The sequence below is a fragment of the Verticillium alfalfae genome, genomic scaffold, assembly GCF_000150825.1.
Source record: "Verticillium alfalfae VaMs.102 supercont1.1 genomic scaffold, whole genome shotgun sequence".
Classification (NCBI taxonomy): domain Eukaryota; kingdom Fungi; phylum Ascomycota; class Sordariomycetes; order Glomerellales; family Plectosphaerellaceae; genus Verticillium; species Verticillium alfalfae.
In genome coordinates this window covers 3,736,162-3,748,490 of record NW_003315038.1, presented here as the reverse complement: position 1 = coordinate 3,748,490, position 12,329 = coordinate 3,736,162, and the positions used below count along the sequence as shown (strand labels likewise).

Genomic DNA, 12,329 nt, shown 5'->3' with positions numbered 1-12,329 from the left:
TGCTACGATCTGATCCATGATGCTCTCGACACCTCGATGCCGCCCTAGCAGCGAGCCCGAGGAGATTGACGGCAGGCTTACCCTGATCGGCACCAAGCGTCTGGAAGCATATGAGGTTGTCAACAGCACTGACGACGAGGTCTTCCACTTGGATCTGTATGAGTGGTACATCCAGCAGGGCTGGGCTGACCGCCTTCTCAGCATTGACTCACCACATGTCATCACATTCCTACAGAGGCTGTCAGCCACGAGCGCCGATCACGCCGACCTTCTTTGCAGGTTTTACATCACAAAGGGGTCGCTACTTTGAAGCCGCCGAGGTGCAGGCGGAGCTTGCTTGCTCAGACTTCAACCTCGGCATCAAGGAGAGGGTCACACTTTTGTCGCACGCCAAGGCAAATGCTCAAGTACGAACGACTGGCATCAGCTCGCAGCAGCAGCAAATCCTCATTCACAGCATCACCGCGAGCCTCGATGTTGCTAACATTCAAGCCGACCTCCTGCAGCGCCTGAACGCGGACCCCCGCGTGGAAGAGAGGAAAGAGGAGATTGACCAGGCCCTCAACGGCCAGGTACGCGATGTCTCAGAGGTAAGCAGCAACTACTCTTCGTGGCAGACAGCGATTTACTGACGCCAAACAGCTCTTCAATAACTATGCGGATCAGGCTGGCTATTTCGACATCTGCCTCTTGATTTACCATGTTGCCGACTACCGCAACTCCACCACTGTGGAGACGACGTGGGCGTCTTTGATCGAGCAGACACATGATGAGGCCACCAGGAGGATGCAAGAGGCCGGTCCTGGCATCTCGGCACTGCTCACGCCGTACGAGTCTGTCTCACAGAAAGTTCTAAATATTGCTCATCGGGTCAGCCTCGACAGCTTCGTGTTTCCTATTAAGTTCCTCGTCGCGGCCCTCAGTCGATACTCGATCGAGTATGGCCAGGACGGACAGATCGGCGCCAACCCTGTGTGGCCCATTACCATCTTCTTCGAGCTGAAAGTGTCACATATCACGATTCTCAACGCCTTGGAGGATATCTTCAACGCCCAAGATGTTGGCTTCACGGGCAACAACCGCATTCGCGTGATCGAGCTCATCGTCTATGTTGTGGACAGCTGGCAGAAGGAATGCAAGCGCCGAGCCAACTCGACCGCCCGTGGCGACGCCGTCTGGCAGTCAATGAAGGAGCTTCTCGACTCGTGTGAGGAGGCCCTGCCCCCAGCTTCGATGTCTATGGGTAATCTGAACCCTGGTGGCGCGGACGTGGCCGACATCCGCCGCGAGGTGCGCACCGTTCGACGTGAGGTCGAGGCTCTTTCCGACAGAGGCCCGGCTGGAAGCATGCGCTTCCTGTAATGAGTGGGGGCAAGGAGGTGATGTCTGGCACAGCGAACAGACGAGGAAACACTGGAGATTGTTGCGTGAGTTGCCTGCATTGCATTGTACATAAATGAGCTTGGCGGGATGAGCTGAAGGCCAGGTTTGGTTTGGGCCGGCTCTGTAAGTTTGGAATGAAAGGATACCTTTGCCTATGTTGCTCATTTCTCTGCTGCCTCGAACAGTGGTTCCCATCAGAGTCGCAATGACACACGTAACAGCCTACATAATCTTTGTGGTACCGGAGACTTGGTTACGGGCGTCACCCCAGTAGCCTGTAATTGCAAGCCTAGCACATGAAGGCTCAGGCTTGGCTCGACCTTTCAGCCTACCAGTTTCGGAGATCATCCAAACTGAGCTTGCCGCACCACCGCTGACGCGGAGGTGCATGGATCAACAGTCACCAGGGCACATCCATTGGAATTTGATCACCTGTCATCCCGTCATACACCATGTGTTGCCTGAGTCCAGACAACGTTGTCAATCTTGGTCAAAGATCGAGACGACGTCACTTTGAGGGGCTGAATGAGATGCATCAAAGAATAATTTATCTCCAAACACAAGTATCTGAATTGCAGCACAATCTTTTTACACTGAATATACCTTGAGACTGCAAGGCAAGTACTTGATTGCACACACTCATCATGTCGACGCAGCCGCTCCTAGGAGCCATATCGGGCCAGCCGGGCAATAGAGATGAAGACAGGGGCCAAGTCAGTGAGCCGCTACCCACCATCTTTCGTTGAGCCTAACACCTACTGTAGTCAGGCAGCTTAGCGACCTTCCTTTCTATCTTTCATGGCGGCCTCGTCGCGCCAGACTCGACGACACTCGACTCGCTCCAGGCCATCCTCAATGAGCCCGACGACGCCCTCCGTGACGACCTCACGGAGCGCTGGCGCGACCACAAGCTCCAGGAGCTCAACTTTGTTGGCACAGTCGGCGCGCTCCTCGCCGCCTGCCTGAGTTCTACGGGTTCGTGGCCCGACGTCCTCGACAACGGACGCAAGCAGCCGTGGAGCATCCGCGCGTGCTGGTACATCGGCCTCGTGTTCGCGCTGTTCGCCGTTCTCACAGCGCTGCAGCAGAGCCTGCGGCTGCACCGCCTGAGCGCGCACCGCGAGGGACTCATGATCCGGAAGAGTATGATGGGCGGGAAGAGGGATGGCGAGGTGAGGGTCAGAACTTGGCAGGTGTATGCGTGGCAGGCGAGCTTGGTATTTCTGGTGGCGGCTGTTATTTGCTTGATTGCGGGGATTCTCGTGCTCGTGTGGGTGTCGACGGAGTTTGGGCCGGATAAGAAGCCAGAGGATGGCTGGTGGGACGACAGTGCCAAGGTATTCTTTTCCCTCTCCAGCTTCCCTTGTTCAAGAGACTGACTCTTCGTACAGATGGCTATCACGTTCACCGTTGTCGTGGTTGTATCTTTGATCATGTTTCTGTTGACTCAAGCGACACTGGCTATGGAGGGTATCAAACGGTGATCAGACCAAGTTGTATTCACGGGAGGCTATTTCATACGCTTCCAAAAACTGTGGTAGCACTTCTGCTGTGCCGGTCTTGCAATCACCGTCAATTCTATACTTACAGCTTCATATCCCATGCACATGACAAGCCCAATCCATCGCTCAGATCCTACCAACTGTGTTGTCCACTGGACGCACTTGGTTAGCTATCGTTTTGGTCAATCTCTAACGGACGCTCTTCATTCCGTGCGTCGACGATTCTCAAAAGCTGCGCAACAGCTGCCCCATCCGACGAGAGGTCGCTGATCCTATCTGTACCTATGCAGATGGGCTTCCAGTTGTTAATCACAGCTTGAATAGGTTCTTGGCCATGGCGTAACGATTCCTCAAGTAGACTCAGAAGTAACTTCTGACGGTCTTGGAACAGATTCGCATGGTAGACAGCAAACTTCAGCTTCTGATGCTGGTGCGCCAGTTCCGTCGCCACGTCATTAAGAAGCAAGTCCGATACGGTAGCCTCGTGGCCTTCTTTCTTGAGCCTTTTTGTCAAGCGAAGTAGTTCGGTGTCCTTTTCGTAAAGGGCTCTGTTCTTTCGGTCAATCACTGCAAGATCTGACATGACTTGGTGGTCTAGCCCCCGAATGATCTCTCTAGACTTTTGAAGCATCCTACGCTGGGTCTCTATCGCCTTTTCTAAAACGTCTGAGCGACTTCGAGAGGCCTTGCCATTGGCGGCAAAATCCGCATATTCGGTAACGGCATGGGGCTCGTCGATGGCCTGTTGGTGGGGGCCTCTGCCAGCGTCGGCTATGTCTGCACTGTTGAAATCCAGGGTTGCCAATGATATTGTGTCAGACATGATTTTGTTGTGATTTGACTCAGTTTCTGCCGTTGAGCAGCATATGAGCGGGACTGACACTAATGTAAGAGATGTGCTGAAGTTGAGCGACCTGAGGTCGGATGCTGTGAAATCGTTGTTCAGACTGAGAAAAGAAATGTGGTCTTGCAGCCTAATCCCGGTGCAGCGTTGTCCTGGCTGTATGAAGGACGGGAGGATTAAATAGAGGCCCAGAAGGTGGTGCCCTGACAACAAGGCTGCTCAGTATGTGGGCAGGACTAAGTTGTTGTAATATTTTTTGTCACCGTGTTTCGAATTCAACCATCTCGAGTGAGAACAAGAACAATGCCTCATATAAGCTGTCACCAAACGACTGATCCCCTATCGACTCATGGCGACAAAGGACATTGGCTTGTGTGAAAGCAGACGTCTTGTGGTCTGCCGGTTGCATGATTTGTTTCCCTTGCCTACCATACGGCTTAGGAGAAACAACTTCGAGATACCATAGCTGCACGAGCGAAGGTTGGTCAAGATGATGCTTTGAAACCAGGAAAGACGTCGACCTTTTTGAAATTGGCTATTACAGCAATCATAAGCTGAGTTAAACAACCGGAACTCCGAACAACAAACCCGCTTAAACCCCTCAACACCCGAATGTCAAAAACACTGCTGGCGCCCTTGTCAAGAAGACTGCTTCATACAAGCCAGGACTTTCAGATATCTCATACGGTCGTTCGCAAACACTAATATCGTCAGGAATCAGTCAGTCAGACCTTTCGTCTTGCAACAGAGTAAGCTAACGTACTAGGAATGCTCGGACACAGACAATTACTTCTCATTTCGCCGTGACACACGCGTCTGCTTTCCGAACATCTCTCGCAGACTGGCCATCTCGGCTTGCACTTGATGCAGCTGCGTCCGAATCTGATTACACTCGACGCAGTCCTCCTGCGTCGTCGGCTGTCCAGACTCACTGGGTGCCCTCGTCGCATGCCCCGATGGACATCGATATGACCCGTTGAGAATTGAAGCATGTGACGGGCCAGCACGTTGCTGGTCCTTATCTTTGGTGAATCGTCGCATGCTACTCTCCAGCTGAATGGAGAAGCTGTGAGAGGGTCTCGGGGATGTGGGACTCGACGGCGGGAAGTGGCCGTTGGTCAGGGGTCTGCTGGGGCTAGCAGGCTGCAGCTGGTGGTCGCTCATCGTAGGCATGCTGGCGGCCATAGGGTTCCACTCATTCAGTCCGGGGGGGGGCTGGGGGGGCTTGCTGGTTTGCTTCAGGTCGATCGATGGTGAGCTGGATATATCGCATACGGAGCGGATTCCAGAGAGGTTTGAAGACGAGTTTGCAGGATCAACCAGCACCAGCGTCCGCGTCCCAACGGTCAGAGATGGAGATGGTCTGCTAGGGATCTCGTGATGGGAGTAAAGGGCCACTTAATTGGTGGAATAACCGCAGTGTTGAGGGCAACGCAAAGGACGCCCTGTGGCTAGGCCAGACAGACCCTTAAGAGATCCCCATGTTCCCCGCATTATAGGAGCATTCCGGGGCGGCGGGAGGAACAGATCGCGTGCGACGCAGCATCGAAGACCGATTCCCCGCGTGGTCGCGCCCCTTTCTACCGAAGTGGCGTAGAGAACCAAGTGACGAGTCATGCGCCGGAGTCGACGATAAATTCCACACCATCCGTCGTAGGATGCGCATGGGCGGGAGATGCTGCGATGCCTTTGGTCTTGCGAAGTCCAATGCGATTCGAAAGTGGATAGAGTTCTGTTTTGATCGTTCCGTGCTGCGAGAACCTGGCAAACTAAGATGAATGACAGGAAATTACACCGCAGCCAACCTGTAAGTCTTGAACCCTATGATGTTCGTGGGCATACGTGGACTGTTCGTGGTGAATTCACTGTTGCGAGACACATTCCTCTGGTCAATAGGCAAAGAAATATATCGTGGTATGAGGTGATTTATCCTTACATGATTATTACCTACCTATCTACGTTTCACATACGGCACCCGCACTTCGTCCATGCACAATGCGTACGAGCAGCTTGATAGAGTAGACATCCAGTGCGCCGTTCAAGTTCGGCATTGGTAGTGCTGAAGTAGCAAAGATGTAGCCTGAGCTTGAAGTCAGAAGAGATCATTCATCTCTGACAGATCTCCTAAGAAATTTTGAGGGTTCGTCGGGAGAACGGCCTTCAGGACCAGCCTCTCAACAGACTATACGGTAATTAATCAATAGTCAATGAAGTGAAAGCTCATACTGTGCTCCTATAGCATTGAATATCCTGGGCCGCGAATGACAGCTCAAGTAGTGGTCTGTCCTCGTGAGACTGGCGTGCCTGACATCGACTGAACAGTTGGAGGTCTCCTGACCTAAGTGTTGTTTGCTTCAAGCGGGTACAGTCTGAGGCTTCTCAAAGATTCTAGCTGGATGATATCGCTGTAGATTCCCAAACCCAATGTCCTGAGAGTTGGAGCTCCAACTCGGAAAATTACGTGATGTACAAGATATTGTAGAACAACGGCGCTGAAAGGAAACCTCGCCGCGGACTGATGAGAGCTTCTCGGCAACTCTAGCCAAAGTCAGGATAAGCTGATCGATCTCCGGCTTATGAAAGCACCCTAAACAGTCCAAGCATGTTGCTTGAACTATCAACCGAGGGATCGACAAAGAGCATGTCCTGTGACCAAGTCGTGCTCACACTGGCTCACCTCGCTCGGCTCGCAGCCGATTTGGAGGGTAGCAACGAAAACTGACGTACAGGGGCGCTCGGGTCGAAGGCCAAGCTATGGTGAGCCCTGGAAAACAGGACGCACAATGCAGGCCCTGGCGCGACGCTGTACTTGTACTGGCTGAGCTCTTGGGAAGGGTTCGCCCGCGATCCCGCACTGCACCCCGTCAACTGAAATCGTAAGCCTACGACGGGCCGCTCCATCCGATTTCTTGGTACCAAAGTACCTGCGGTGTGGTACCTTCCCTGACCGGACTCTCCACCCCCTCAATCCCGACCACACCTCGCCAGGAACACCAGCTTCCCATCACACCCTTCCAGATTCCACCAACCCCTCATCACCATGTCGCGCATATGCAAGCGCCTTCGTTCGGACTATCGGAGCAATTCTACGGACGGATCACCGACACCTGCTTGTGCTAGCACTGCACTGACGCCCCAAGGGAGGTAGATCTTATCCAGATTCTTCAACACCCGACCCAAGTTGGGGAAGCCTGCCCGACCAGGGATACCAAGAAACAAGCTCAGGGCTTCCGTTTCACATATGGACAGCAGTCGACATGCTTAATGGATCCAGAATCAACTCGAAACTATGGGCTCGCCTGGATAATTGCCATCGCGACAAGAGATAGAATGCCATCTGCAACTCTCGTGTTCTGATTTGGCGAGACACCTTCGTGGCTAACTATGGAGACGAGCTGCCACAGGCCATGCGAGGAAATCTGGATCCTCTTTCTCACATTCAGCTGCGGCGGCGGTACGTGAGCCATGGCAGCATCGTCACACCCTTGCCTCGGATCCGACGCGAGAGCCGACCGGTGACGAGCAGGGCACTTGATTGTGATGGCTGTCGAGCGACTCGTGGAAAAATCCACGGCTCCCAGTTATCTATGGCAGTAACGATGTGCCGAAGATCACATCTCGCGCCTTGCTTTCTGCATCTCATGGCACTTCGGACGTGTTCAAAAGGGAGCCTGGTCGCCCACAAGAGAAAACTCAGGGATCCATTAGTCGGCACAGCACCGGCAAAACCTTGTTCGGCTGCCTGGTCTCTTTCTTTTGACTGCTCGACAAACGCGTAATACATCATCATGAAGTCGCCTGCCTTTGCGACGATTGTCGCCTTTGCCCTCGGCACCGCAGCCGTTCTGGCTCAGGGCGATCCAGCGCCGAAACCTCCCAGCTCTCGGCTCCGTGTGATTCTCAACCCCGCCCGCGTCCGGGCCCTTGACGAGCCTGACTTCAAGCTGTGGACCATTACCGGCGAGCCCAAGAGCGTCTCTACCACCTTTGGCGACACTTCTATCACTGTCGCTGCCGCCAACTCCACCATCGCGGGCGCGTCTTACAAGTGGCACTACACTCGCCGCGTAGCGCCGTTGGGTGAGAGGGTCGTGGCCCAGGGCATCTCGACGAACACCGACGATGCGGGCAACAAGCCTATGACCATTTCCATTACGGGACTTCCAGCCGGCGAGCACTCGCTGCTTACCTGGCACAACGCTTGGGACAGCCTGAAGGCAGTCGCATCTCTGACCGTGAAGGTCAACGGCGAGGCTGCGGAGACGGTGCGCTGAGCCTCTATGATATGATCCTCGGATGTGGCTAATTCGACTCAGCTTGCCCAATCAGTGCGCGTGGACAACATCTGGGAATCTGCTCATTCTTTCGTTCAATTCACTGTTTCTGGTGCAAACGATACAACCAACATTGAGTTCATACCTGCCGGCGCCGACGGCCGTGTCTTCCTCAACGGCTTCGAAATAGATACTCCCGACATCGACAACGTCGTCAGTTTCCCGGAGCCGAACAATCGCGACGAGCGTGTCCAGCTCGAGGGCGGTGACACTTATGAGGCATCCTGGCGGGCCCCCGATGCCAAATCACCAAAATACAATGTCTACATTGGCACGTCACCTACAGAGCTGAAGAGCTTGGCCTTGGGTCTGGACAAGACATCGACCACGCTTGACGGTGAGTTCTTCCACTACCCAATCCGCGAGCGCTTGATTGACAAAAGAAAATAAGGTCTTGACGTCTTTGGAACGTTCTATTGGCGCGTGGATGTCGTTCAAGGGGGCGAGACCTACATCGGTCACGCTTTCATGCTACGTGGCGCACAGTTGGCGTTCCCTGGAGCTGAGGGTTACGGGTGGGTTCTTCACAATATCCTTCCATGGCCTCGCTGACCATGGAATAGGCGTTTCGCTCGAGGCGGTCGCGGTGGTCGAGTCATCCATGTCACCAGCCTTGAGGATAGCGAAGAGGAGGGTACTCTGCGCTATGCTCTGGCCGTTGCTCGAGGTCCTCGTTACGTTGTTTTTGACGTGGGAGGCGTCATCACCACCACGTCTCGCATGGTTGTTAGCGACCAATATGTAACAGTCGCCGGCCAGACGGCTCCTGGGAAGGGTATCATCGTTCAGGGGCACCCACTGGGCCTATCTGGTGCCATTGATACCATCTTCCGCCACATCAAGGTGCGGCCCGGCACGGTCTCTGGCGAGACAGTCGATGCTATGGGCATGGCGGGCTCCAACCACTGCATCCTGGATCGCTGCTCCATGGTTAGCCATCATTCTGCTGCTGGGTAGTGGTTATACTGACCAGTGACAGGGATGGGGTATTGATGAGAATTTTTCTTCTCGCAACGCGGCCAACATCACCTTCCAGCGCAGCATGATCTCCGAACCTCTGAATGTCGCCGGTCATAAGAACTATCCGCCCGGCCGGGAGCACGGATTCGCTGCGACGGTCAGCGGTAACGTCGGCTCTTTGCACCACAACCTCATTGCGCACGCCGAGGGTCGCAGCTGGAGCATGGGCGGTGGTTTGGATGACGAGGGCAAATTCGGAGGGCGTCTAGATATTCGTAACAATGTCGTGTATAATTTTGGTGAGTACTTCACTGCTATGATACAAAACAGCACACTAACATCATCAGGTCGCCGTGTCACAGATGGCGGTGCGCACGAGGTCAACTTTGTCGGAAATGTCTACAAGCAGGGCCCTGCCAGCAATCTCACTTATGCTCTGCGTGCCCAGTACGAGAACCAGCTGCCCGGCCAGCAACAATACTACTGCGAGGGTAACTCCATGCCTGGCGTCTTCGACCAAGACTCGGTGCAATACGCATCTCCCGATGGAACGGGCTCCAACAAGAACGTCGCCTGCTGGGCCGATGTGACAATTAGCCCGGCTCCCTCTTACCGCAAGTTTTATGATCAGCCGTACGTGCACCATCTTGACCCTTGCATCGTCATTCTTGTCTAACTTGATCAGATTCTTTCCCTCGTATGTCGAAACACAGCCATCGACCGAGGCCTACAAGCGTGTCCTCTCTGACGCTGGAGTCAGCCAGCCGGTCGTTGACAATCACGACTCTCGCATCTTCAACGAGACACTCACGGGCACCTACACGTACAAGGGCTCCAAGTCCGGCAAGCTCGGTCTCATTGACAACCCAGCGGACGTAGGTGGTCTCGAGGATTTCCCCACCGTCACGCGCGAGGCTTCCTGGGATGCCGACGGCGACGGCATCGCCGACTGGTGGGACGGTTCCACCGGTGGTGATGGCTATGAGCCTATCGAGGGGTACCTCAACTTCATGGCGGATCCCCACGCGTATGTTGCACCGGGCAAGTCTGTGATTATCGACCTGAAGGATCTCTTCCGGGGGTTCGAGAAAAAGCCCACATTTACTGCGGCGGGGGCAGAAAAGGGAAGCGTGGGAGTAGAAGGGTCGTGGGCCACATACACCGCTGGTGATGAGGCTGGTATCGACTACATCGAGCTGACGGTCAAGGACAGCGAGGGAGGCAGCTGGACGAGGACGTTTGGCGTGGCCGTCTTTGAAGGGGCACCGGCTTCTGGACCTCCCAAGTGCCGCAGGGCAATGCAAGTCTGAGATGTAGTTAGGGGAGGCGAAGTGAGCACATCGCGGTCATCATCCCGGCAGTTGCAGCATATAAGTCGGCGAAAAGGGGCCCATTCCAAGACCCTGTATTTCTGTCGTTCTAAGTGACAACAGCCCTGTTCCTAGCAACTCTCATATTCACGCCCCAGCTGCATAAGGGCTCTTCTTCCTCAACCCTTCGCCAAACCTCCACAGCAGCCACGGGCCAGGCCACCCGATAACAACACCCACGCCCGCCAGCACCGTGTTTCCCCATCCGTACCCCAAGCTCGCGTAGACGTCCGGTCCGAACAGCGGGAAGCCAAACCCCGCCAGGCTCCGGAGCACAGTTGCCGCGCCGACGGCACTCGCGGCATATCGCGTGTACGAGTCGACGAGGAACCCCTGCACGCACTGAAAGCCGATAATGGTGCCCATGGCAAACAGGGCAGCGCCGACGTTGGGGCCCATCCAGTGCGTGCGCGCCTCGGCCGTCCACCCGTACACGAGCAGGCCGGCCGGCACGAGCACGGCGCCGGGCACCATCATGGGCACGCGAAATTCGGGGCGGCCGACGCCGGCGCCGCGGCGGCGCTTGACCAGGGCGTAGACGCGGGTCCTGTAGGGGCGCGCACAGCTGGGCGCCGAGGAAAAAAGCCGACGCCCGAGCGAGAGGTTATTTGAGCCCCCGGGCGACCGACGGGCTTGGTGGTAGTAGACGTCTCCCAGAGGGCCCGGGAACGTCGAGAGAACGAGGTACATGAGCCCGTAGAGGTACATCATGTAGAGGGCCCAGGCACTGGATGATGAGTTGCGTCGCGAGCAGGCGGAAGGGCCGCGTCAGGGCCGTGGCGAGTGTGGCGCGTACGGTGCGGTCCGGGTGGTCAAACTCGGTGTGGAGGGCCTCGTTGCCCGTTTGCTTCATGAGGCGGGCCTTGCGGCGCGCGAGGAGGACGGGCGTGAAAGTCTCCTGGAGCACAAAGAAGCCGACGGCCTGGATGGTGGCTGTGAGGATGGTCGTGCTGTAGAAGATCCAGCGCCACGTGGTCTCCTGCGTGACGTAGCCGCCGGCGATGGGACCGAGGGCCGGACCGAGGAGCGGCGTCAGGGAGTACATGCCCATGGCGCGACCGCGCTCCTCGGCTGTGAAGAGATCGCTGAGGACGCCGCCGCCGATGGCCATGGGAGCGGAGCCGCCGAGTCCGGCCAGGAAGCGGAACGCAATCATCTGGCCTTTGGTCTGGGCCAGGCCACAGCCCAGGTTAAAGAACATATAGAAGAGATTTGTCAGTTGCAGGACAATGATGCGACCGTAGAGTTCCGAAAGAGGGCCCCATGCAAGGGGACCGAGAGCGTAAGCGAGGACGAAGATGGACATTGTCAAGGCCTGCTCCGTGGAGCTAGAAATATTCAAGTCTTGACCTATGCTCTTCAAGGCCGGAGCAACCATTGATGAAGAGACGGGGGACAAGAAGGTAAAGCAGGAGACTGCGGATCGTCAGTTACATCGAGGCCGAATACGCCAAGACATACTCACCACAAAAAACAGCAGCCCATTTTCGATGCTCCGACCATTGCTTCGGGTTATCTGCATCATGCGGTCGGTCCCACGCTACCAGGTTCGGGTCTCTCTCGCCCTGTTCTTCTTCTTCTGTCTTTGTTTCACCATCATGCGGGCCACAGAGTTCCAGATCCCGCCTGCTTTCGATACCGTCACGGACCTCCGAGATCGTCCGTGATAGCGTAGACACAGGTCTACTGCTGCGTCTGCTGCTTCGCTTTCCTGGTATAATCCTGACCGGCGAGGTATGGTTACTGTCCGAGCTCGAGCTCGAGCTCGAGTGTCGTGGCGTGGTTGCCTTCTCCTCGTTGGCCCGGGTATCGATTACCGACCGTATGGCCCGCTCTAGATGATGCCTCAACGTCTCGAGCGGAGGCTCTCTAGCCTCTCTTGGGCCGCCTTTCACATTTGGGTAACTGTTCAGATCTGGCATGACCTTCAAGCAAA

At 55.5% G+C, this 12,329-nt stretch overlaps 6 protein-coding genes across 6 annotated transcripts; 3 read left to right on the top strand and 3 right to left on the bottom strand.

Moving 5' to 3' along the window:
* Positions 1 to 16: 16 nt before the first annotated feature.
* On the top strand, positions 17 to 1,362 carry VDBG_01133 (conserved hypothetical protein; the record flags this gene model as incomplete). Its single annotated transcript, XM_003009404.1, has 4 exons — positions 17 to 165; positions 296 to 407; positions 507 to 590; positions 643 to 1,362. 4 exons carry the CDS (start codon positions 17 to 19, stop codon positions 1,360 to 1,362), a joined length of 1,065 nt encoding a protein of 354 aa, XP_003009450.1.
* Positions 1,363 to 2,027: 665 nt separating this feature from the next.
* Positions 2,028 to 2,762, top strand: VDBG_01132 (conserved hypothetical protein; the record flags this gene model as incomplete). Its single annotated transcript, XM_003009403.1, has 2 exons — positions 2,028 to 2,096; positions 2,148 to 2,762. 2 exons carry the CDS (start codon positions 2,028 to 2,030, stop codon positions 2,760 to 2,762), a joined length of 684 nt encoding a protein of 227 aa, XP_003009449.1.
* A 249-nt stretch (positions 2,763 to 3,011) lies between these two features.
* Positions 3,012 to 3,468, bottom strand: VDBG_01131 (predicted protein; the record flags this gene model as incomplete). Its single annotated transcript, XM_003009402.1, has 2 exons — positions 3,012 to 3,037; positions 3,084 to 3,468. The coding sequence occupies 2 exons, from the start codon at positions 3,466 to 3,468 to the stop codon at positions 3,012 to 3,014; spliced, it is 411 nt and encodes a 136-aa protein (XP_003009448.1).
* Positions 3,469 to 4,515: 1,047 nt separating this feature from the next.
* On the bottom strand, positions 4,516 to 4,902 carry VDBG_01130 (predicted protein; the record flags this gene model as incomplete). The annotated part of the gene is made up of 1 exon (XM_003009401.1): positions 4,516 to 4,902. The coding sequence occupies one exon, from the start codon at positions 4,900 to 4,902 to the stop codon at positions 4,516 to 4,518; it is 387 nt and encodes a 128-aa protein (XP_003009447.1).
* A 2,615-nt stretch (positions 4,903 to 7,517) lies between these two features.
* On the top strand, positions 7,518 to 10,333 carry VDBG_01129 (pectate lyase; the record flags this gene model as incomplete). Its single annotated transcript, XM_003009400.1, has 6 exons — positions 7,518 to 7,994; positions 8,046 to 8,400; positions 8,641 to 8,993; positions 9,043 to 9,322; positions 9,386 to 9,656; positions 9,784 to 10,333. 6 exons carry the CDS (start codon positions 7,518 to 7,520, stop codon positions 10,331 to 10,333), a joined length of 2,286 nt encoding a protein of 761 aa, XP_003009446.1.
* A 147-nt stretch (positions 10,334 to 10,480) lies between these two features.
* Positions 10,481 to 11,699, bottom strand: VDBG_01128 (polyamine transporter 1; the record flags this gene model as incomplete). The annotated part of the gene is made up of 2 exons (XM_003009399.1): positions 10,481 to 10,940; positions 11,122 to 11,699. 2 exons carry the CDS (start codon positions 11,697 to 11,699, stop codon positions 10,481 to 10,483), a joined length of 1,038 nt encoding a protein of 345 aa, XP_003009445.1.
* Positions 11,700 to 12,329: the final 630 nt, after the last annotated feature.